This window comes from Pholcus phalangioides, unplaced genomic scaffold (genome assembly GCF_987345545.1).
Source record: "Pholcus phalangioides strain wild (caught in Gottingen) unplaced genomic scaffold, Ppha-v1.0 ptg000008l_1, whole genome shotgun sequence".
Classification (NCBI taxonomy): domain Eukaryota; kingdom Metazoa; phylum Arthropoda; class Arachnida; order Araneae; family Pholcidae; genus Pholcus; species Pholcus phalangioides.
This window is the reverse complement of record NW_028301601.1, coordinates 6,255,090-6,281,355: the sequence shown is the minus strand read 5'-3', so window position 1 is coordinate 6,281,355 and position 26,266 is coordinate 6,255,090. Positions and strand designations below refer to the sequence as shown.

The 26,266-nt window shown below is 35.9% G+C and overlaps 1 protein-coding gene and 5 non-coding genes across 6 annotated transcripts; all 6 read right to left on the bottom strand.

The window, feature by feature from the left end:
* Positions 1–2,491: 2,491 nt before the first annotated feature.
* Positions 2,492–26,042, bottom strand: RpS25 (ribosomal protein S25). Its single transcript, XM_089234075.1, has 4 exons — positions 25,908–26,042; positions 22,095–22,184; positions 5,544–5,727; positions 2,492–2,612 (listed from the first exon to the last, which is right to left on the bottom strand). Exons 1-4 carry the CDS (start codon positions 25,908–25,910, stop codon positions 2,539–2,541), a joined length of 351 nt encoding a protein of 116 aa, XP_089090201.1. The 5' UTR covers positions 25,911–26,042; the 3' UTR covers positions 2,492–2,538.
* On the bottom strand, positions 13,169–13,236 carry LOC149083560 (small nucleolar RNA SNORD58). The gene has a single exon (XR_016193129.1). It is a non-coding gene; the product is annotated as a small nucleolar RNA SNORD58 (small nucleolar RNA).
* LOC149083559 (small nucleolar RNA SNORD58) lies at positions 13,776–13,843 on the bottom strand. The gene has a single exon (XR_016193128.1). It is a non-coding gene; the product is annotated as a small nucleolar RNA SNORD58 (small nucleolar RNA).
* On the bottom strand, positions 14,383–14,450 carry LOC149083558 (small nucleolar RNA SNORD58). The gene has a single exon (XR_016193127.1). It is a non-coding gene; the product is annotated as a small nucleolar RNA SNORD58 (small nucleolar RNA).
* LOC149083557 (small nucleolar RNA SNORD58) lies at positions 14,990–15,057 on the bottom strand. The gene has a single exon (XR_016193126.1). It is a non-coding gene; the product is annotated as a small nucleolar RNA SNORD58 (small nucleolar RNA).
* Positions 15,597–15,664, bottom strand: LOC149083556 (small nucleolar RNA SNORD58). The gene has a single exon (XR_016193130.1). It is a non-coding gene; the product is annotated as a small nucleolar RNA SNORD58 (small nucleolar RNA).
* Positions 26,043–26,266: the final 224 nt, after the last annotated feature.

Here is a 26,266-nt window from a genome sequence, read left to right as displayed (position 1 = left end):
GATTTGCCTTTTCTGCAGTTTTTTAGCCTGGCTAGAAATAGAAATGCAGACCGATTTCCATTTCTATAGAATACCAGCTGTTCGAAGTCAAACTCTCCATAAGGTGATACACAAACCACATATTTCCATCACACACAACTACACAAACCTGATTTATATATATATATATAGCCACACAATCTACACACATATAAGTAGATAATGTTACTTCTAATTTCAATTTGCACACATGGTACAGTAATATGGATTTGGTGATTTTAAGGGAAATAGGCTGTGGGATCGCACAGACATTAACTGAAGTGATTTACACATTCATGCAATGGTTTGCATCCGGGAAAAAGCAATCGGAACACAAATGAAATCCTTAAGGCAATCTCTCAGTATTAATCGCAGGGTTGTTTGGTTTAAACTAAGAGTGTGGTTTCTTTCAAAAAATCCAAATAAAAGTGGCCTAAATATCATTTTTTCCTTGAAAAATATATTGGTTCATTATATACCGTATATAAGCCAAAATTTTTAATTTTTACCACATTTTGATGGTATATCTTTAAATGGCATAAGTGGTTTTTTCAAAGCCTCAAAGTGGGGGCCTGATTATATATATTTTTTTCATATGAAGTATCCTAGTTATTTAGTTACATACAGAAGCCAAAATTTTTGATTCTTACCACACTTTCTAACCTTAGGCTATATATCTATTATCTCACAGGGTTTCTTTTTCCCTTCACAAAGAAGCAGCAACAGTAGTGACACCATCATGCCAGGGGCGGGTGGTCTTATAATCCAATAAACACACTAGCTGTCCTTAAAGGACAAAGACTAGTGCAGTGTTTCTCAACCGCTGGGCCGATACCGTAGTGAGCGATTGGCCGGTTCATTTTTCCTTATGCGTGTATTTGACCAGGGCTTCGACTCACAAAAATGAATGAAACCGAGCCGCGGGCTCGAAAAGGTTGAGAACCACTGGACTACTAATATTACATTACCTCAGACATTTTCATTCCCATCATAAGTAGCACATCTCCTGTATATCTTAATATTCAATAGGTTTTTTTTTTATATACTTTCACTGTTAGACCCAGTTAATCAGGGTTCGACTGTATAGTAGTAACAGATTTATGAAAAATAATCAGCTATAGACACGGTGATTGTAATTGAGTTTTAATTCCAAAACTATACAATAAGTACTGGTCAGAATGACTTGAAAATTTGCATGGGTACCCCTGAAGCAATGGAAATTTCTTTTGCAAAAGGAAAAAAAAGTGCAAGTAGATGATACTGTACTTGGCCAGCAGTATAATCTATTTTGTGCAACCACATCAGTGTGTGTAAAGAACTTCTACCAAGATGCACATTGCCATACCAGTAACTCAGGTGAAGACCTATTTTGACAACAGGATGACACCTGACCGGCTGCCAGTTCACATTGCAAGCCTCAGCGCATCCCCTATATGTTAGAGGTTCCTCAGAAATATTAACGTGGGAGCATGTTTGGTTTAATAAAAGTGAATTGCAAGTGCATCCACATCATGACCATGGCATACTCTTGATCTGCTGTTGACTTTCACCTCTAGCCAGAACACGGTGGACAACATATTTAACATTTAAGTTGTAGGTTTTTGTTCAATTACTTCACTTTTTAAGATGTTTCCATGAATCATGAAAAATCGTGTAATGCTATAATTAAGTTATTTTGCCATGACTGGCCATTGCTTCTGTTGGATGATGTCATTAATTTTACATTTTTAAGTACCCCCCCCCCCACTTAATAAAATTCCATTTCTTTAGGAATATTCTCATGTCAATTTTCAAGTTATTCTAACAATTTTTTTTAGTGTTTTGAAATCAGAACCTTAGTTATAATCACCTTGTATATCGTAAATTATCACTAAGGGCCGTTCAAGTATTATGTAAGCAAATTTTTAACCATTTTTGATACCCCCCCCCACTTGTCAGCAAAATTTCGTCATCAGCCCTGCCCCTCTGAATCCTAACTTACTTTCATAATGCTTACGTCATCAACCACCCTTTATCTAAAACCCCCTCCCCCCTGGTCACCAAATTGGGAACCCCCATCGATGACGCAATACTTGGACGGCCCCTAATTGCATTATTTATGCTTCATTTAAACATTATATTCACTTAATTTTTATTATAGTTTTTGCAAAATAGCTTCCTAATTAAGCATACTGAAAGTAACTGGAGAAAACCTTTATATGATTGATAAAATTTTTTTCAAACACTAATACATTGAGTTAAGCAAAAAATAATTAAATTGCAAAAGTTGTTTTGTAAAAATGTAAGAAATATTTATTAATTAATATGGTAAGTGTTAATTACATTAATAAACATTTTTTAATTATTAGTTTGATTTTTCAGAATTTTTTTAATGTTCTTTGAAACAAAATCAGTTTAAACCAAAAAAAAACTTTTTTTTTTACCAACCCTGATGAAACTGAAACACGACAAATGAAGCAACAGGACCATAGAATTAAACAAAGAAATGTGTTTTATTCACAAAAAGACATGATATATATTCTATGATGTGTCTTCCTTTGTGATCCTGGTGTAAATTATCTGACTGTGATGTTTTACGACTTGCTTAATGACACCTGCGGAAGAGAGCAAAATAATCATAAGACAATTCAAAGCAAGCATGCATAACTTACTCAAGATCATTTTATTATTAATTTAACTTAGTCAAGCAGACACAACACAAGTATATACCAGGTTGCATAAAAGCTGATGTTCAGAACACGTTGGGTTAATTAAGTTGTCAACATGTAACAATTTCGCCCCGAAAGATCTATTCATCACCACAACAGCTTATGACAAGATCACTTAAAAACAGCAATAGCGACTTGAAATAGTTATTACAGATCCATATATCATATCCTTATTACAATGAAAACCTCGTATACATCAATTTTTTTCAAAAATTATTTTTGACAGTTTTAGATTGAGAACCATCATAGCACACCAATTAGACCTTGTGGAGGAGGGGGAACAGCAACAATCTACTATATAGAGCAGCGGTTCTCAACCTTTTCTGACTCGCAGAACCCTGTTTAACTCGAGATGAGCCCCTTTTTAATATGTTCATATGGTGGTACCCTTTAGGCCTCTTTCAGTTTATTAAATTTATCGATTCATTTTATTATCATCGAGTGGGCAGAACACATGGGAAGTGTACATGCCACCATGGCTAAAATTTGCTCTTCAAAAAAGTAACGGGAGGACCACAATAATGACCAGGAGACACGCCCCCCCATCCAACTGGCAGTAAATACTCCAATGTAAAAAAATTGAGAATATTGTGTACAGCATCCATGAAACTTCAGTAATTTTTGGATATTCTTCACTGACTTCAGAATTTAAGGCATATATCTTCATGTTAAAGCGTTCTGAATATTTCAGCATAACATTAAGATTTTCCCCCAATGTAACTTCATTTCCCCCATCAGCAATTTTAGCAATAATTGACTATATTAATAACTAGGCAATTTAATAGCATTTCACTAGCAATGGTAATTTTATTTGTATATGAAGCCTTTGGCATAATTTTTTACAATAGTTGGCGATTTCTTGTAATTTCCAAAATTTTTCTTGAGGAAATTGGCCTATATATAAAAGTAATTAGGTTTTTATAGCATTTAATTTTTTTAAATAGGAAAAAAAAAATTAAGAATAATATCCACCGTTTATAAGTAAAAAAACCCATGTGTCCCAGGCGTAATTCAGCATACCAGCAATACAATAACAGAAATGAATCTTAAAATTTGTGATAACTTAAATGGTAGCTAATGACACGAATTGCCAGTCATCACATTTCATTTAAAAACCTCATAGGTGTCCCAAGTGTTACTCGTCATACTGGCAGAACTATTACGAAAATAAAAGGTGTTTCAAAAAAGAATTCTGATTTAAAAAAAACATAACTATTCAGCGTTTTATCCGTTTGGATTGAACAATGTATAGGCAGGAAGAGAATTGAGTTTCTCGCAGTTGCAGACAGGCAGCGCTAATGCTCTTCCTCCGCCACTTCATTGTCGGTCAAGACTGGTCTTTCCCACAGAAACAGATTTGAATGACTTCATCTTCCAGCAAGATGGGACACCGCTGTGGTGGTCTAGTGGTCATAGTGATGAACTCTCATCATGAGGATCCGGGTTCAAACCCCACCGGCACAGCAGCGGTGATCGGCTGAAGTCAGTTTTCTGTGGTTCCCAACTTCGAGGCGTAAATGCGAGCCAATCTCCCTGTTAAAGTTTTGCGGCAGAGAGCAATAGGCCTACAACAGTATAATTATTCATTCATTACCCTTCACGCACTGAAAAAAAAAACTCACAATTTAAAAAATTAATTGCAGATGGCAGCACAACACATACCAAACATTAAGAGAAACAAACTTCAATATACACACTCTCCAACATGTACCAATTCGTTACAGGTTCCGCAGAGGAATATGCACGAGGTGCATGTCTGGTTTAGTAGTGACTGGGCACTACCACCACCTTGGACATTAGAGAACTTCAAAACAATCACATTCCTAAATGATAATTCGGCCATATGGGACTTAACGATTCAGTTAAACATCACCAGCCTCGAAAGGTCGCCAGACCTCACAGTGCACGATTTCTTCTTGTGGGGGTTTATAAAAGATTACACTTATGTGCCTCCCCCTCCAGCTACATTAGCCAAACTTGATGACCAATGACACGACTTGCCAGTCAGAAAATATCACATTTCATTTAAGAACCTCATACGTGTCCTAAATGTAGTTCGTCATATCAGCAATATGCTATTACCAAAGTATATTTCTGAACGTTGGCCAATGACCCGAGTTGCCAGTCAGAAAGTATCAAATTTCATTTAAGAACCTCATAGGTGTCCTAAGCGTAGCTTGTCATACCAGCAATATGCAGACATGCCAACTTTTGAAATCCAGAGATTCTCCCGAGGCCCCCCCCCCTCCTCGAACACTCATAGACTCAATCAAAAAAAAAATTCATAAATTTTATTTTTTAGTAAATTAAGAAAAAGTTACATTCCCCCCCCCCCAAGGCACGTTCTGCATTGCCCCTGAGAAGAATATAATTCTATGCCATTCTTTCCATGCAGAATAGAGAAATCACATCTACATCAGAAAATGTCGTATTTCATTTAAGAACCTCATAGGCGTCCTAAGCGTAGTTCGTCATACCAGCAACATGCTATTACCAAAGTATATTTCTGAACGTTGGCCAACGACCCGAGATGCTAGTCAGAAAATATCAGTGTTTCAAAAAAGGGATCAAAAACCAATTCATCACCAATCAAAGCTGCCGCTCAGAACATTGGGACATTTTCATCATTGGAAATAAGGCCCGAAAGAGTGTCCATCACCACAGCAACTCGTCACGAATGTTGAACTAACATATTTAAGACTAAAGTACTCTAAGCATTTGAAACTGGATTAATGATATAACAGATGCAAAAAATAAATTTATAGAACTGAAATGTTAATCAAGCAGAAAACATGCCACATTAAAAAGCAGACAAACCTTTCTGTTGGAGCTCTTCCAAGGCTTTCCTAGCAAGAGAACCTCGAACCTTCAACCTGTCAGACACAACCGATGGAGTTATCAGCTTGTAACTTGGGATTTCCTTAAGCATCTTTTCATAGGTCGCTTTGTCAAACAGCACCAAGTTGTTAAGCTTATCTCGTACTTTTCCTTTTGACCACTTCTGCAATTTTAAAAAATATACATTGGCATTGATGTGTTCAACACTAATGGGAATAGATTCAAATGTTAAATTTTTCTTATAAAATGAATTCAAGCCCTACAAATGAGAATTCATTGGAATGCAGTTGAGCTGTTACAACTCATACCACGTAATTTACAGAAGCACTGCCAATTTTTTAGGGAAAATTCAAGATGCCTTAAAGATGCAAAGCACCGGCATCTTTAAGACAAATTAATGTTACTCTACCATGCAATGCAATATAGAAAATAACCTTTTGAAAGTTTGCAGTAATTTACCAATAGGTTAATTTAACACATTATCATGTATTAACTTTCTAGAACGATAAATTACAGCTGCTACTCAGAACGTTGGGACATTTTTCATCATTGGAAGTAAGGCCCGAAAGAATATCCATCACTGCAACAGCTGAAACCAGGAATAAAAAACTAAACAGATACAGTTAAACCTTCAAACGTAAAACTGAAGGGGACCCAAGAATAAAAATTCAAAATTTCATGTTGGCTGGACATTGCTTTGCATTTCGCTCTACTTTTTATAAGAAATAATCAGTACAAAATCGGAGGCCAGTAAATTATAAACTCATTTCAAAACCAGCAACACAATGGAAAAGGGTGAAAAACAAAACATTCTTCTGACCACAAATGATGCTGCTCAGAACGCAAGGATGATTCTTTCATCATTTAGAATAAGTCACCCAAAAGATCCATCACTGCAACAGTCGAGGTCAAAGTAAAGAATTCACTTAAAAATTTACGCAGGCCTACGTAATCACCTACATATAAACTATTTTCCCAGATCGACACAAGTTCAATTACACTAAACATTGAAACAATCATTTGATATAAAATATTTTTAATGAACAATTCTGTCTTAAAAGATTTGAAGAGGAAATTCACGCGTTAGTGTTCAAGAAAAGCTGATAAAAAAAAATATGGGGGTTCTAGAACGTTTTTTATACACTTACATTAAAGATGCTAGAAGAAAGCCTTTGCATGCTTAATTTATAGTATAGCTTCACGAAAAAATCTAGGTACCAACTATATTTTTGCCCAAGTAATCACAGAAAATTGATTTTTTGCCTAATTTCTTTTAGTCACCATGGTAACCTGTGCTCCTTGGGGATTTATCTAACACTGATTTATAGTTAAGACAAAAAAGATTAATACACCAGCTCAGTGTTTTTCAATGTGCAGCATGTCACCAACTTTTGCCAAGAACATTGTGATGAAAGCAGGATATATTCATTTGTGTAGCTATTTATGCTCTTAAGTGTTTTCCCCCCGAGTGAAAATACCTACTGAACTATTCTAGGGGAGTCGCTGGTAACAAGTTTGAGAACCCCTCATTATATTACACACTAGCAAAAATAGCTGGAAATGCCTGGGTTTTCTTCAATTGCTAGGGGGATTGAAAAAGTGACAAAGCATTATAAAGGAATGAAATTATACATATACTGGCAGCATTAAAGAGACAAACCATTGGTTAAGGCATATGCATGTCTGAAACGCATTCAGACGTGCCAACTTTTGGAATCCAGATTCTCCCGAGGGGGGGAGGGTACCCCGCCCCTGCACTCAAACTTGATCAAGGAAAAAAAAAAATTCAAATTTTTTCTAATTGTTTTTAAATCAAAGTTCCATTATTCCCCTCCCCAAGGCAGGTTCTGCATTGCCCCTGAGCAGAATTCCATGTCAGTCTTTCTATGCAGAATAGAGAAATCACATCTACAAACTGTTCATAAAATATAAGTTTCCTCTCGTGGATGCTATAAGTGATTCTATCTTGGGTATATGAACTCTTAAAAGCTTTATATAGCTTAAAGTTTTATAAGCTGAGCTGCCACTGAGACTTTTTGAGGCTGCTCGATAGAAATGACTACACATGTCCTCCCTAAGGACGACTGTAATCATTGAAGCCACGACAACGTGAAAGCTCGCATAAAATCTAATTTTCTGCCACAATCCGGAGAGAGAGAGGGAGGAAGGATGAAAAATCCAGAGTCTCCCGCCTAAATCGGGAAAGTTGGCAGGTCTGAGGTTTATATAGCTTAAAGTTTTATATTTTCTTTCTGAAGACATTTAATCGGAGGAAACAATTTAAAAACTTCAAAATACAAAGCTGCTCACGAAAAAAACTTGTATTTACCGCATGGAATACAATAACGATTGAACAGGAATTTCGGCAACCAAGGTCATACCCCTAATAAATGATTGCCAATAAATGCTATGTAAACAAAGTCACGTCTTTGCCAGGTGCTAAATGCGGTCACCAAGACCTTTTTATGGCTGCTCGATGGAAATGACCACGGCTGCCCTCTAGGGGTGTTTTCCCTAATGATGACGACAGTCATTAATGTCACAACACGAAAGCTCGCGTAAAATCCAATTTTCTGCCAAAATCCAGAAAAATGTTGACAAATCCGGAGAACAGGAGAAAGGATGCAAAATGTGGAGTCTCCCGCCTAAATCCGGAGAGTTGGCAGGTCTGCACATTGTTTGAGAACCAGGAACCATTGTTGCCCAATGGTTTTTCCCTACTCTGACAAACTTTTAAAGTAGCCTAACGTCCAATCCCAGCCGGTACATATGTAAAACTTGGCGACGTTCGGTCTAAAATTGTATATAAAGGACAAACATACATAGAAAGTAAAAGTTGTAAATATTTTTTAAATCTGGTTATCACCAAGTTATGCCTTAAAATTAATTTACCATACAGAATACCCAACAAAACATGATTATTTCCCTAACCAAAACTCTGGAATACAAAATCCAGAATCATAACCTTTCAAGTTAAAATTGTAGTAGAGTTTATCCCTTTACAGAGCTTTTATGAAATACCTTACACTTTCCGACATCTGAGGTAACCGGAGCACTAACCACTTAAAACAGCCAACTTAGACAAAAATATATTTTATTCACTAGCCAATGACATTTTCCCAACACGTAAGAGATAATTGTATCTGTACACCATACTGTTGCTCAGAACACGTTGGGTTATTTTAGTTGTCAACAATCAACAATTCTGTCCCGAAAGATCTATATTCATCACCACAACAGCTTATTAGACGATATTGCTTGAGGATCCCCATAGTGGAAACTATACACCAAGTTATTGCACATATAAATATCACAAAAATACATCAACATTCATCATCAATGAATAAAAGTGTACAAGGTTTGTGAAATCAACTTTTTACATGCCTTTTCCCAAAACTCATTTGACGTTATATATAAAAAATATCCTGACAGGCTTCGAAGTTGCACCCAGTATCATTCATCTAGTTTTTGATTGGAAGCAATTGCAAAATTTGTTCTTTTCCAATTACAACATCCCCAAAATTCGGTTTAGAATTGATTAATAGATGCAAAACTATCCTCAGGCGAATGAGAATTACAAATGTAAAATTGCCAGTCAGAAATTAACATTTCATTATGAATATCATAGGTGTCCTAGTTCATCACACCAGCAACTTTTAAGGTGGTTCCAAATCAAGAGAGTACGAGATCATAATGTCTAAAAAAAAAAAAAAAAGAAAAAAAAAAAAGAAGATACTCCATTAATTGAAACTTTGCTGACAGGAATCTTGGATTCATGGGATCCTACCGTTGCCCCAGTGGTGGTTGGCTAAAGTTGGTTTCTAACTTTGAGATGCTAATGCAAGCAGATCTGCCCTTAAAGTCTCGCCGCAAAGAGAGATTGGTATACAGTGGTACGACTATTCAATCATTGCATTGCACTTATAGTTCAACAGATTAAATATATGCAGAGAAAGATATCCTCTCCACTTGCTAACACAAGGCACAGTCACTGCTCAATTTTATGCTTCTAATTCAAGAACTACATGTGTGGTTTTTTTCACATCTTCTCATTCAAAACAATACAATTAGGTAAGGTTTTCGAGGGCATCATTTGATGAAAATTGTCTATTCAGATTCGAAGACCATTCATTGTTTGAGTTAGTCCCCAATGTTTCCATAACAATAGCGGTTGACATCTTCAGAATTGGCAAAACTGGACAAGAGTCAAATTTCCAGCAGTCTTCGAAAAATTCTCTAATTTCGCATCTTCGCCAATCTGGCTCTTCCGACCTAAGAAATGTTCCTAATTTGCCGACAGTCATAAGACCAACCGCAAAACAATAGTGCAGGCTAAGCCACTAGAAGGCGTAAACACAACTTTAGACTTCGGAAAATTTGACTTTTTATCCACTTTTAATAATTCTCCTGAAGATGCTAAGCACTAGTGTTGTGGAAAAGTTTAGGACTAACTCAGACAACGATCGTCAACTATTTAATCACAAAATTTCTTCAAATGTCCTTCCCATTTACAAACAAAATTTTCATGTCCCGATGGATTCATAAAATCAAGTGGCGATCACATACTGAAAACTTGATATCGGTATCTTCACACAGATAGTTTCCCGCAGGGCTGGCCCAATGGTCGGTTGCCATGGCAACTAAAAAATAATAATTCCAATTGCCACCCAATATTTTTTCATGTACAATAACTTATATCATGCTGTCTTTCAACTTCAAATATCGAAAAGTATACCACCTTGTCTGTTAGCATACAGAGGGATCCCAAGTCCTTGAAGTGTAATCAAAAAACTATTTTCGTGCTCAATTTTTTCCAATTCATCAAGTCCCGGTTTTTAGTAAAACTTGTATTCGAATCATTACAAGATTATTTGTGAATGAGCAAAAGTAATTATAAAGGAAAATCTGAAAATCGTTGGGATGTATAAGTTCTTAACACATGGAATTAAGGCCCGAAAGGCATTCATCATCACAGCAATTTCAGAACTATATAAAAGTGAAACTGAATAACAAATATCAAGAGACATTTCCATAAACTGAGTTATATAAGTGATTATTTGCCAGTCAGAAAATAACAAGTCATTGAAAATACTCATAGGTGTCCTAAGTGTAATTCATCATACCAGCAATTAATACGAGGCAAAGAATATTGCCACATATAACTGGAGTTCCATATGAAATCTACCGAAAGGGCTCAACAAATCCCATGTGGCCATGGGCTATAAACAATTAACAGATTTCTCTGGGTTTCCCTTATTAAATTTGGTGTCAAAATCCTTCAGAGCACAAGCGACCGTGACCCTCTTTCAATATTTGTAGGCAAGTCCCGTGCCTAAGATATCAAAGCTGTTGCTCAGAACACGTTGGGTTATTTAGATTGTCAACATTTGATTTATGCCCCGAAAGATACATTCATCACCACAACAGCGTATTGAGTCAGTCATATCAATCCAAAAACTACAGCACCAACTTATTGTTCTGTGACGTACGTCACAGATTTTAACACATTCTGCTTTGGGAATGGCAGCTACAATACAGATCAGGAAAATTTTAAAAACACTTGAAGGGTATTAATGAGTGGAATTACACTATTCGTAATAAATATGTATCTTATTTTGCTGAGATAACCCCGAATAGTTAAGACATTGAAATGTCAACAAGATATTCCAGAATTACCAGGTTCGTTTAACAGCTGTTAAAACTGTCAATTCGAAAACCTTTGATTGCATTCAGATACAAAAACTGGACCATATTATAAGACAGGGATAGGCATATGTAGGAAACATAGGAGGCACTGATCAAAAATTTTCTTGCGAGTCAAGAATCAGCTCGCAACCCCCTTTTTTACTCAAATTGACTGATGTATTGTCCAGGAACCGCCCTGGAAAGTGATGAGAACTCCTCCCCCCCACTGCAAGTGGCTAATTGCCAGTCAGAAAATAACATTTCATTAACATACCTCATAGGTGTCCTAAGTAATTCATCACTAGCTATATTAATATATAGTTATCTGCTCTTAGTCTAAAAAATTGAATTCACAAGTGAAATTGAACTGTACAATCAAAGCTAAGAAATACTTAGATGCCATTAGATTAACGAATAGAATTCAATAGTTTTGCATATTTATCTCAAGTTATTACATGCTGTGGGGGAAATTCAACTTTAAAGAGCCCCAAGCATAATCTATACATATATAATCATTTCCCTGCCAGAAAACTAAAGAATTCAATTTCAAAAAATCTTGATCTTTCGAATTTTCTTTGCTTTCGGTCTTCTCTTCACAAAAACTTCACCTTTTTATTAAATACTTGTATATTTCCACCACTTGTCAAATATTTTACATTGCCCCGATTTGTCTGGACTTTTCGGGTCGCAGGCAATCCTACATGTAATAAATTTTTAGACAAAAAATAAAACACTTCCCATTGTCAAAATATTCAGCTTCGAATCACCGTAAAATTTCAATCTGCATAAAAATGGAGTTTGTTATTCAATGTATCAATTGAGACGAAAACTTCATTTCCAAGGCTTGAAAAAATCAGAAAAAAAATTAGATACCAGCAAATTTTTTTTTTTGAAGTCAATCATTTCAGAAGTCCTAATTTTCAACTTTTCTGGGAATTGGTGGTAATTTTCCAGTCAATAAGCAACAAACATCAATTCAGGAAATCGCCATCTTTAAGGTTAATTTAATAAACACTCAGAGAACGTGCGATTCAAATTAGTTAGTCATTCTGACGACAGATTCGTCAAGCCATAATCCCTTCTGATGCTTGTCACAGTAAAAACCCAACTACTGCCATTTATCTCCTATACCACAAACATGCACCTACTTGATTAATAAAAATTAAAGCTGGTATTCTAAAAACCTTGGGATGTTTGAACCTTCTGCACACATAACTATGGCACAAAAGACATTCATCAGAACCACTTCCAGACAAATAAATACATTGGAAATCTTCAATCAGGCATTCAGCAATTCTGTAAGCAGTTAATTGCCAGTCAGAAAATAATACATTTCATAATAACTATCATAGGTGTCCTAAGTATAATTCATCATTCCAGCAATGTCATTACTAGACTATGGAAAAAAAAGTCAAATTTAAAGAATTTGAAAAAACCATCAAGGATTACCCTATACTAGGCTGCTACGCAATCATTGTTTTAAGAAATCTGGCCTCTGTACACTCATTGTAAATAAGTAAATTCACGAAGTAGTCACAAAGGAAACTTAAATGAGATGGAACTCAGAATCAAAAGAAAATACCAAAGCTGTTGCTCAGAACACGTTGGGTTATTAGATTGTCAACATTAAATTATGCCCCGAAAGATACATTCATCACCACAACAGCTTATTCACCAGCACTGTTTGCTACAGACCCCGTGAAAAAGGTCAAACATCCAAAAAATACAAATGTGAATCCCACAGCACACTTTCACTAATCAAAAACCCAGGTTCCATAACCAGTGCCCCCAAGGCCTTAGATGTTTGGATAGTAAGCCTTGACTTTTGACTGACAATATGACCAAAGAGCTACGACCCCAAACAACTACAATGTACGTCACAGAATAATCAGCACTGCTGCTGATCAAGGAAATCTGTTGCTAGTCAGAAAATATAACATTTCATAATAACTATCATAGGTGTCCTAAGTATAATTCATCATTCCAGCAATGTCATTACTAGACTATGGAAAAAAAAGTCAAATTTAAAGAATTTGAAAAAACCATCAAGGATTACCCTATACTAGGCTGCTACGCAATCATTGTTTTAAGAAATCTGGCCTCTGTACACTCATTGTAAATAAGTAAATTCACGAAGTAGTCACAAAGGAAACTTAAATGAGATGGAACTCAGAATCAAAAGAAAATACCAAAGCTGTTGCTCAGAACACGTTGGGTTATTAGATTGTCAACATTAAATTATGCCCCGAAAGATACATTCATCACCACAACAGCTTATTCACCAGCACTGTTTGCTACAGACCCCGTGAAAAAGGTCAAACATCCAAAAAATACAAATGTGAATCCCACAGCACACTTTCACTAATCAAAAACCCAGGTTCCATAACCAGTGCCCCCAAGGCCTTAGATGTTTGGATAGTAAGCCTTGACTTTTGACTGACAATATGACCAAAGAGCTACGACCCCAAACAACTACAATGTACGTCACAGAATAATCAGCACTGCTGCTGATCAAGGAAATCTGTTGCTAGTCAGAAAATATAACATTTCATAATAACTATCATAGGTGTCCTAAGTATAATTCATCATTCCAGCAATGTCATTACTAGACTATGGAAAAAAAAGTCAAATTTAAAGAATTTGAAAAAACCATCAAGGATTACCCTATACTAGGCTGCTACGCAATCATTGTTTTAAGAAATCTGGCCTCTGTACACTCATTGTAAATAAGTAAATTCACGAAGTAGTCACAAAGGAAACTTAAATGAGATGGAACTCAGAATCAAAAGAAAATACCAAAGCTGTTGCTCAGAACACGTTGGGTTATTAGATTGTCAACATTAAATTATGCCCCGAAAGATACATTCATCACCACAACAGCTTATTCACCAGCACTGTTTGCTACAGACCCCGTGAAAAAGGTCAAACATCCAAAAAATACAAATGTGAATCCCACAGCACACTTTCACTAATCAAAAACCCAGGTTCCATAACCAGTGCCCCCAAGGCCTTAGATGTTTGGATAGTAAGCCTTGACTTTTGACTGACAATATGACCAAAGAGCTACGACCCCAAACAACTACAATGTACGTCACAGAATAATCAGCACTGCTGCTGATCAAGGAAATCTGTTGCTAGTCAGAAAATATAACATTTCATAATAACTATCATAGGTGTCCTAAGTATAATTCATCATTCCAGCAATGTCATTACTAGACTATGGAAAAAAAAGTCAAATTTAAAGAATTTGAAAAAACAATCAAGGATTACCCTATACTAGGCTGCTACGCAATCATTGTTTTAAGAAATCTGGCCTCTGTACACTCATTGTAAATAAGTAAATTCACGAAGTAGTCACAAAGGAAACTTAAATGAGATGGAACTCAGAATCAAAAGAAAATACCAAAGCTGTTGCTCAGAACACGTTGGGTTATTAGATTGTCAACATTAAATTATGCCCCGAAAGATACATTCATCACCACAACAGCTTATTCACCAGCACTGTTTGCTACAGACCCCGTGAAAAAGGTCAAACATCCAAAAAATACAAATGTGAATCCCACAGCACACTTTCACTAATCAAAAACCCAGGTTCCATAACCAGTGCCCCCAAGGCCTTAGATGTTTGGATAGTAAGCCCTGACTTTTGACTGACAATATGACCAAAGAGCTACGACCCCAAACAACTACAATGTACGTCACAGAATAATCAGCACTGCTGCTGATCAAGGAAATCTGTTGCTAGTCAGAAAATATAACATTTCATAATAACTATCATAGGTGTCCTAAGTATAATTCATCATTCCAGCAATGTCATTACTAGACTATGGAAAAAAAAGTCAAATTTAAAGAATTTGAAAAAACCATCAAGGATTACCCTATACTAGGCTGCTACGCAATCATTGTTTTAAGAAATCTGGCCTCTGTACACTCATTGTAAATAAGTAAATTCACGAAGTAGTCACAAAGGAAACTTAAATGAGATGGAACTCAGAATCAAAAGAAAATACCAAAGCTGTTGCTCAGAACACGTTGGGTTATTAGATTGTCAACATTAAATTATGCCCCGAAAGATACATTCATCACCACAACAGCTTATTCACCAGCACTGTTTGCTACAGACCCCGTGAAAAAGGTCAAACATCCAAAAAATACAAATGTGAATCCCACAGCACACTTTCACTAATCAAAAACCCAGGTTCCATAACCAGTGCCCCCAAGGCCTTAGATGTTTGGATAGTAAGCCCTGACTTTTGACTGACAATATGACCAAAGAGCTACGACCCCAAACAACTACAATGTACGTCACAGAATAATCAGCACTGCTGCTGATCAAGGAAATCTGTTGCTAGTCAGAAAATATAACATTTCATAATAACTATCATAGGTGTCCTAAGTATAGTTCATCATTCCAGCAATACCAATGGACAAAAAATTTCACAATTCATGAAGTGATCAATTGATTTGAATAACCCGATTATCATAACTTTTCTTAAAGTATGTCAATTTTCAATATGTATGCATGTTTATTTTGTACATAGCAGTTGTAAAAACGAAAAAAATGTTTCTGTAAAACAATGAAAGTTGTTCCTAAAATAGGTGGGAATGTTTCTGCACAAAAAACTAAAGACTTTTTCAAAACTAAGACATCCTGCACTAAGAAATCTGTTGCCAGTCAGAAAATAACACATTCCATAATAACCTTCATAGGTGTCCTAAGTTTAGTTCTTCACAATACCAATTGACAAGAAATTTGACATATACGAGTCGATCCATCCAATTTCTTGCAATACTGATTACTATTAACTACAAATTTTTCTTGGTAAAAATATTTTTTTTTTATGTTCAAGTTGTTGAATAAAAAAACTAACAGTCAAGTGAAACAACGAAAGCTGCTTTTCAGAAAACGGGTGGGAAATGTTTCTGCATGAAAACTAAGACTTCAATTAGATTTCATCATTATGACAGCTCTCGTACAATAAATCAACCAAATATATTTAACACCCAAAACTTTTCTTCCTATCCGCGCTCAAAAATCTTAATGCATCTTTCAAACTCTCAACAAAATGAATTTTTTGGGGAGGGGGGGAAGGGGAGGTTCCTTATACATGGATAGTATAATATAGATATTGGCAAATTACTCTAAACTTGAATCTCAATTTCATTGATAACACAATTAGTTCATGTACCTGATTGCAATATCAAATAAGTTATGAGTTTTATAATTTTCTATGACGGTTGAAAAATATATATCTTTAAAAACTTTCCTAAATTAAACAGGAGATTCCTTATACACGTTAAAATGTGGTACTTAAGTGTTAATTCCCATATTTGAAAAATATAGTTGATCACTCCATGAACTATTTTACACAGAAGAAAACAGGCAAATAAAAGAAAATTACATATTTTTAAGGTTGACCATTAGGCGCCAATTCACAGACTTGAAAAATCTAGTTTATCCTGTGATGACACCTTCCGCATAAAAAAAAAAACATGTCAAATAAAAACGGGGAACTTTTAAAATTGCGATTGGTGACCACATATAAATCCTGTCTTTCCGGGATGTAATTTACCGTCCTGATTTTTTTAAAAACAATAATTACCCAATTTGCTTTCTTTAACCACCATATTTGGCGACAACTACCAATTTTTCGTACTTGAAATCTTGATTTCCCATATTTTCCGAGGAGTCAGTCCAAAATTACAAGGACTGAAAGTGTTTTCTTTAGGGATTTTCCCCATTCAAGCAAAACTCAATGTGAATACTTTTAAGGATTTTTCTGCTATGAATACCCAAAAAATCGGAAGCATTGGCACCTATGGGTGACCCAAGTGATCCATATTTTCCTCTGAAAATATTTTTTTCCCTTTATTTTGAAAACCTACTTGAATTTTTTAACCTTCACTGAAATAAAGGATTGAAATTTTGCCAACTTATAATCATTAAAGGCATAGCTTTCGTTTGTATCTCGTATATTTCATAACCATTATTCTATGGAATTCATTATCTATCGATTGGTAAAAACACTTGATTTAAACGTTGCTCTCTTTTATTGAACATTTGGTAATAATTAGATTTTTTCCTATACTCAAAAATTTAAACTTTATACTGAAATGGCCAAGACTAATTGCTTGCGATTTTCTATGCAAGTAAGCAAAGCACATCAGATATACATATTTTATAGAGATTATTCTATAGATACGGGGAAAAAACAAGAATCTATTACAGACAGCAAGGTTTTAATAAAGCTAAAAATTTGAAGACTTTCAGGTAAATTTGAAACATTGACACGCTATCAAAACTTTCAAGTCATCATGGAGATCCAACACCTAGGATTTGTCAAGGCCTGATCAATTTTGATGATTGCCACGACAAAAACACTTAAGCAACTTCATATCCACTCCAGTGTCCAGAGAACACGAACCTCACGATCAATCACTGATTTGCATACAAGACAAAGCGACACATACAATCTGCAGCTATGACAAATTGATGCTGGTATTTAAAAAGATATTGGGATGTTTGAACCCCCTGCCTAGATTATGGCACAAAAGACATTCACAAGAAAATATCGATACCTTTATATAAAATTGAAATAAAAATAAAAATCAGGGGTTAGTCTATACCCAACTGTTACGAATCATTTTATTAAGAAATCGTGTTTGATAAACAGAATTAGAACAAAAACTGAATCTTGTCTTATTTTTTCAAGATCACGAGGTAAACTTAATGACATGGAATTCAGAACAGAATATACACGTAAATTTGAAAGGAAATTCCAAAGCTGTTGTTCAGAACACGTTGGGTTATTAAATTGTCAACATTCAATTATGCCCCGAAAGATACATTCATCATCACAACAGCTTATTACATCACTATTTGTAATAGCTTGCTTTTCATTATTTGCGATAAACCTACAGGTTATTTGAACCAGTGCTGCTGCAGGTACGGCAAATAACTTTTCCAGAAACGTATTTGTAAGAAGAAAAAACACACACGAATCCTCCATGGTATACTTTTACTAGTTATGGACCCAGGTGCATCTAAACAACGTGCCTAAAAATGGCCCCCCAATGAAGTTAAGATAGTCACAGCTATTCGACAACTTCACATGGCCAGAACATTAAAATCAGGACTCACAGATAGAGATCCAATCATCTCACATCCCACACATTTCAAATGAGTCATGCAGTTGCAAAACTCAACTAGATTTGTTTTTTACAGAAAAAACTTGCAGCATATTTTCAGAGCCAACGCTATTGTTAAAATGCCAATATTATATCATTAAAATTTTTAATTTCAAGCTGACACTACAAAAGTTTCTTTTTCACTCCTTTAAAAAAAAAAACCCCACCAGTTGGCACTTAATGTGTTTTGCAACTGGACAACTCCAATATCTGTACAAAACAAACTTTTTAATTAGATCCATAGAACTAAATTTGCACGATTCTTTCACGAGAGTTTCAAATTTGTTTACTAAAAAATTACTTCAGTACTATAGTTGCACAGCTAACTGAAACTGAATAAAATCAAGGAAAATATATTTCATTTAAAGGCCCATTTACACGAGGCAAGCGCTTTAGTTGGTAACTTAATTTTTAATTGCCAAGTACGATACAATGTATGCAGACGATAAGGGCCGTTTACACGGCTTTAGTTGACAAGTGTGCAAGTGCAGAAGTGATTTAGTTGGTAAGTCAGATAAGAAGGGTTCTATTTTTTCCAGTTAAGTAGACGTATGCTCATGCACCAGTGGGTGTGACCTGCCACGCTGGAGGGGTCATTTTGCTCTCTCACGGAGGGGTTTATTTTGATCTCAAGCGTGAACTTGTTCATACTCCGTCGTCTCCTGAAGTTTCGCTAGAATTCCACGGAAATATTGGATGGTGAGGTGGCCAGAGGACACAACCTTCAAGTTTGTTTAAAAATATCTTCGCCATGAATGTTTGTTGAACTATAGTAATGAAAATTACCTTTAACAAGCTAAAAATTATTCGATGTTGGAAAAAGCTATGGAATATTCTGTCGACGTGATGTCAGGAGTGGAAAAAAATTAAAGATTCAAAAATATATATCGGGTAAGGAGGATTTATATATTAAAAACTGGAGGGGGGTTTCGAATATTTCTCTCGTCCAGAACGAATTCGCTACCATCTGTTGTAAAAATACATGATCAAATATTTAACATAAAGATGTCATCTCTATAGATTAAATTAAAAAATAATGATTTCGAAAATTTGGAAATAATTTTTGTTTAATGAATTTTTATTAATTTTTAACCCTTAGAATTTCCTATGAATGCCAAGAATCTTTTCCAGTATTTTCAGCTTCCATAATTCATAATTTATCTCCTTTTCAACTTCGATTAAAATATCATATAATCAATATTTACAACTTGGACGAGAAATAGAGAAATCTTATATTTCTTCTCGATGACTTACATAACTTTATAATATGTTGTGTATTCTTTTTTCCCCTGTGGCGTCATCTCTCGCCCCCCTTACGTGGGTGCAGAGGCGAAAAAAGGAGACAAGGGAACTGTTTCCCTTGCGTGACCTACTTCTCGCTCAGTGTGTTGCTCTCGTGCAAGTGAGAAAAAAGTTTCCCTCTTTTTTAATGAATACATTTATTTAAGTGAATAAAGTTATATTCTTTAAAAAAATATATATATAATGTGGCTCTGATCACAGTATTCTCAAGTTCTACCTGATCATCTTCATCCATTGTTACGAAAGCTATGAACTTTAAAAAAAGCACCTCTCTGAATGCCAGATAAATAAAAAATTATTACTATTATACTCCCGCGAGTTGTGCGTCTGTCTCTCTCCGTGGATTTGAATAGACTGAAGCGTGCATGCGCTAACTGCGCTCACCTCCGTAAAAATAATCCAATGAGCACCTACTTGCCATTCATCGTGTGGAGTGTTTCAAGAAGAATCGGTAAGTTAAAATTAAGTTGCCCACTAAAGCGCTTGCCTCGTGTAAACGGGCCTTAACACGAAAAAAGATCAATTGATATCGAAAAACATGCAGATTTCATTGAAATTTATTACTTAAGCAAGCAATTATAGATAAAAAAACTGGTGATCGGAACACTCAGATGTTTGAACTCGTAACATGAAGTTGTGGCCCAAAAGAGCTACCAGAAGAAATAGCTTTGGGGGGAAAGATCTATGCAGACATTTGTATATATGATCCTGAAGCAGCGTGTCAAAGAGTTACACATGTCAAATTCAATTAATCACTGATTTTGCTAGTACTTTCAAGAAGCAAGATAAATATAACCTTAGTGAAACATTTTTTTTAAAACAAATAGTTATCCCACTTATAATAAAAGTATGCTTTTCAAACCTCTGGTCACACTTCTTTTAAGAAGGATTTTTTTCATCCGAATGGTGTCTGCAAAAGAGGTTTTACTGTATTAAAATTGATTATTAGACTTTTTCGGATCTTTACATCATGAAACAATTTTGTTAAATTTTGTACAAAAAATTTAATTCAAAATTAATTTATATTTCGTGATACGCCTGGAATACGACCCAAAATTGAGCCAGACACCCTGAACAAGAGATTGGTTGCCAGTCAGAAAATAACACATTTCATAATAAACCTCATAGGTGTCCTAAGTTTAATTCATCACACCAGCAATACTAATTGACAAGAAATTATCATAAGCGTCGATCTATACAATCTCTTACAGTACCGATCAGCAATGACTGACTACTATTAACCAATTGAAATTTTTCTTTGTCAGCATACGAAGGTCTTTTATGTTATATAAACAAAAATAGGAGTTCAACATCAAGTAAAACCACGAAAGCTGCTGCTCAGAAAACGGGTGGGAAATGTTTCAGCACGAAAAACTATGACTTTAGAGTTAGATTTCATCATTACAACAGCTCTTGTTAAAATGTGGCTAAACATAACTCCGTTTTTAATAACTTCTAAAGTTATTTTTTTGAGCTCAACAAAAAAAAAAAAAATCTTACAACTATAACAAAATTATGAAAACAAATTATAGGCGTCTAATGATCAAAATGGTTTCAAAATGTTCAGAACACATTGAGCAAATCTTTCACGGGATATCCAGATATTTGTGCTCATCATTACATAGTTCAAGCCTTAACTACACACAGGGAAATATATTTCAAAACTAAAAGACAATCACAAGTGGTTATCGTCCCAGAGAATATGCTATGGATACATACACAGAGCTGGATGTTTATATATATCCGGTGCACTTGTACATCAGTGAATAATGAATGATTAAAAATGATAAATTTCAACTCCGGCTACTATTCACTGTTAGCCTAGCTCATTCAATGTATAATTGGCAGTATAAAGGTCAATAGTTCAAATCCTGCTTGTAATTCTAATTGTTCCCCCCCCCCTCATACTTACATCAATATGTTTTGGATGCTTACAGATTGAATATAAGCGGGGAAGGAATGAATAAAAAAATCATTATTAAACCTCCAGTCACCCTATCGCATGAATAATTACATTTCATTTATAATTACTTAAATTCGAAAATGAAGGGTCATACAACTGGCCCAGCCACGGCAAATCGCTAATTTCAATATAGATACAATGTTTTATTTTCACAAGATGCAACAAGCTGGTGAGATGGTTTGATCAAATCTGCTGTACGCAAAATAAATGCCCGTTTCACGCATATCCTTTGCTTTCAGAGAGATAATAATGAATTTTTTTCCCATCTTTTCACATACAAGCAGTAGGACTGTTCGTTTTACATTGCTCTTGGATCAATATGCTGTATATTACTTACAAGCACGACAAAAAAAAGACATAACGATATAAAATTCAAGACCAAACAAAATTACCTTCTTCTTGGCCTTGCCTCCCGAAGATGCTCCTTCCTTCTTCTTAGCCCCTGCTTTGGGATCTTTTTTCTTCTGATCTTGTTTAGGCGGCTAAACATTAAAAAAATTACATAAAAATTATATACAGAATTTTCATGAAACTCCATTAATTACATCCAGAGGGTAATTTGGATGAATATATTAGTTTAAAATGTAAATTATAAAAAGCAATATTACTAATTCAATAACTTCTCAGACAAGTTGCACGCATCTAAAGGTGCCGATCATGCAACGCAGGACCCACTGCAGCGGTTCTAATCCGCTCGTGGGGTGGGTACACAAACTTCCTTTGTGTTCCTTGAAAAAACGGATTTCAGGTGGATCCAGTGAAAACAGCCCAAGAATCGTTCACAACACCATACAAATTACTGAACAACCAATTGCGAATGCTATCATTGCATGTTCCGCGTGCTTGTGTATACGCGCCTTTAGGTGAAATGCAACTAGCTCCTACGGTAAATAAGACAGATTTTGGTACATTAACTATAGGTCTTTCCAGAGAAAAATAGTAAATCTTTTCTCAAAGATTTCTCTACGGAACAGATGCAGTATGGTCCGCCACGATTTTGGCTACTTTTTTCTCGCGATAAGTCGCCAAGATCATCATAATGCTTCTCTGGGTTGCCGTATTTTTAAACACTTTTCCGGTTTCGTTGGGTGATACTAGATGGCGCTAGCTTCGCCAAACAGGATTTTTCTTTTGTTCACTACGTTTTTTCAAAAATTCTAAGCAGCCGTTGTTCCATTTCCAGCGCGTCTCTCTCTTTGATTATTATTCCTCCCTTCTGTAATTTACGTCCTTACGGATTATTATCTACTGCCCAGGTTGTATCATACCGTTTTATTATTTTGTTGTATTTATTAGTTATTCATCCATTGCCATGCTTTCTGTTTTATCGGTTTATTATTTAAAATGAACCTACAGAATTTTTCATGCCCGGATCCGTTCATTTAAAAAAACGGGTCCGGGTTTTAGTTTTAATACATAGAATATTTATGCCCGGAATTCCTTATGCCCCGATCTTTTTACAGGGGTGGGAAGTGACTAAGTCCATTTCGGAGCAGCAAATTCGTGATTCGGAACAGCAAAATGTGGGATTCGGAGCAGATATTTATAAATTGGAGCAGTGAAATTAACAAGAATATTTTCGCTAACCCTCAACCCTTTTCAAAATAAAACTGCAGCATTTCTTTTGTTATCAAACATCTTTTCGTCAGCTTGATTTTTGTTTTTGGTGTTTTAGGCTTTTGACACTTTGTTTGAAAGAGCGGCTGTCATAAAATTTTTTGCACCAGTCTATTTAAGATGACTTTTGCTTACTGAGGGTATTACTGAGGAGTAACTATTTGCTGCCTTGAACAGCAGCACTTCAAATGAGCTAAAAAAATTTTATAAGTTTTAAATTTTTTTACACTTGGAAAGAAATTGTTGCAAAATGGGAGAGAATTTCGAAAGAATCAACTCGATGTTTGGCGATTCAGCACTCATTATCTGGCGAGATTGGCGATCTGACACTCTATATTTGGCAATATTGACGATTTAACGCTCGTTATTCGGCAAAGTTTCTAAACTAACATTCGTAATTCGGCGGACATGCACTTTTTACTCCCGGAATGAAATTTTTCTTCACGAAACATCTGGATTTAACACAATCGACTACATGTGACAACTTTTTTTTTTAAACGGAAACACTCGAATTTGCACTTTAAAGCTGAAAGGCATTGCAAACCATCTTCAGTTCCACGATCACGGACAATATCGGGATTTTGCGATGGAAAGCCCGATCAGGGGCCGATAGTTTAAGTATAGTGGAATAAAACACGCTCTTCTCGGAAAGAATCGTTTCGTGGCTAGCAGGAACAAAAAATTTTTGGCGTCCTTTCCGAAATTCCGGGCATACTGAAGCAAAATTCGCTATTTAGCGCAGAAAAATGCAAAAATAGGCTATTGGAGCAGGATGGCGCAAGATATCAGTTTTGGCGCAGAGTTCCCACCCTTGTTTTTATTAAAAATATGGGCCAGGTGTAATTTTTTTTAACTGATATTTTTTTTGATTTTTATGCTTGGTGGTTTCTATTATGTTTTGCACGCTGCTGTTTTTTTTTCAGCGTCCGCAGTGTCTGACGGTGACTCTTCGTCGGGCCATCAGACATGTGCGGCGCCAAATAATCGTCAAGTGGCGGACCATACGACAGCTGTTCCGTAAAATGTGCCTCCAAGTCATTCTTTTGGTCATTCATGTGCTAGCACAATTCCTTAGTCAATGTTTGGTCACTAACTGACATCAGCCCTTGCTCCCGAGGCCACTGTCCTTTCTCATTCGCAGTTCTATCACCAGGGATCTGTCCATATTTTCTCGTAAGGTCCTGTTAAAATAGTTAATGACAAAAGAAATTCCCAATTTTATTGGTTCCAGAAAACTCAAATTTCGACTGGACAGACCCCCCCCCCCCCCGCTCACTCCAGGGTTTAAGCTACTGTCGCATTTTTCGCAAAATGAAAAAGAAAATCGTAGAATGCGAAAAAAGTAGCAGCCACTTTCGCAAAAATGCATACGGGAGGTAGGCAACGAGTAGACATCTAACCATCAACTATTACATTAGGGGTCATTCAAGTATTACGTCAGAATCGGGGGGGGGGGGGGGAAGTTTGAAGGTTGCTTACATCATCAACCACCCTTTTTAAAGATATGAAATATTCTACGTTGCTGATTAAATTTCGCTGACAAAGGGGGAGGGGTCAAAAATGGCTAAAAATCTGCTGACTTGAATGGCCCCTTAGCATTGTAGCATTTTGCTAAAGCTTTTCCCCCCCATTTTCGCTTTTTGGGGAAAGAAATTTATCCAGCTTAAACCCTGGCTCACTCCCATGTCTTTAGGTCACTTTTGTTCGATCCCACGTTCACACACTGTGGGTCACTCCAATGCTTACACGTTCTTTCAGTCTCCTTGATTTATGTCCGAAGTAAATTTATGGTTCTATTGCCCGCGGACTATACAAATCTTCGCCCTTTTCCCACTCCAATTTTCCTGACCGCTCATTCCCCAAATTTGTCGCCTTCGGCTACATCTCAACACCCCACCCCCTACATGAAAAAGGGTTGAGAAACACTGTAAAAGCCTTGCTTATGGCCGTCATGGGCCCCCACAAGGCCGGGACTGATAGGGCTCTAGCCCTGTGTCCCGGGACAATTCTCATAATTTTTTGCTTTTTCACGCTATACATGAACTATAGAAGGGCCCATGAGAAATCTGACCGGGGGGGGGGGGGGGCGAAAGATCCGAGCCTACGAGCCCTACTCCTGGATGTGGGTGGGGGGCCCATGATGACAAGTGATTATTTCAACATTCAGTTAACATTTGAATATAAAAAGAAACTAAACGATTTCTTCGAAAGAATTTGTGAAGGACGTCGATGTTACCTTCCATCACCAATCGCGAGTTAACCCTAAAGTGCATGCCGCGTGGCACCTGAATTACAAGTGAAAAATTGCATTTTTTTAAAAAAAATTGACTAATAAATAAATTATACAGTTGTTTCCAAACGGTTTCGGGTAATAATAATCCATAATAATTACATTCAAATTACTAAATTTCAAAAATGTATTGAATATTAACTGGAGGATTACTGGGCACAATATGCGGTGTTTCACAGGGCAATACTTGACATATATTAATGATAATTATAACTAATAAATTTCACAAAATAATCAATTTGTTACAAAAGGTAATTATGATGTGAAGGATATAATAATGAATCATTATTAATTATACCATTTTGCCACGCTCTTATAATGGACCGCTCGCACCTACACGCCAACACCACGAGGGAGCATCAATGGATAACTCAATGGTGATACGAACGGGAGAGTGGTTTACTTCAACTTTACATTTTGTTCTCTCTTCCTGTGGCCATATAGTAGTTCACAAAATAACAGCCTAATTTTTTTGGCTTTCCCAATTTTTTTTCATCGAATACATTCGTTTTCCATCTAAATGTTCTAATATTTTCTATTTTTATAAATAAAGTTTACTTGATTTTCATCTCTTATCGAAATCCAATATGGTAGTCCAATTGATCATATTTTCTCTAGTGAAATGCGGAAATTGAGAACCTTAATGCAAAAAAAAAA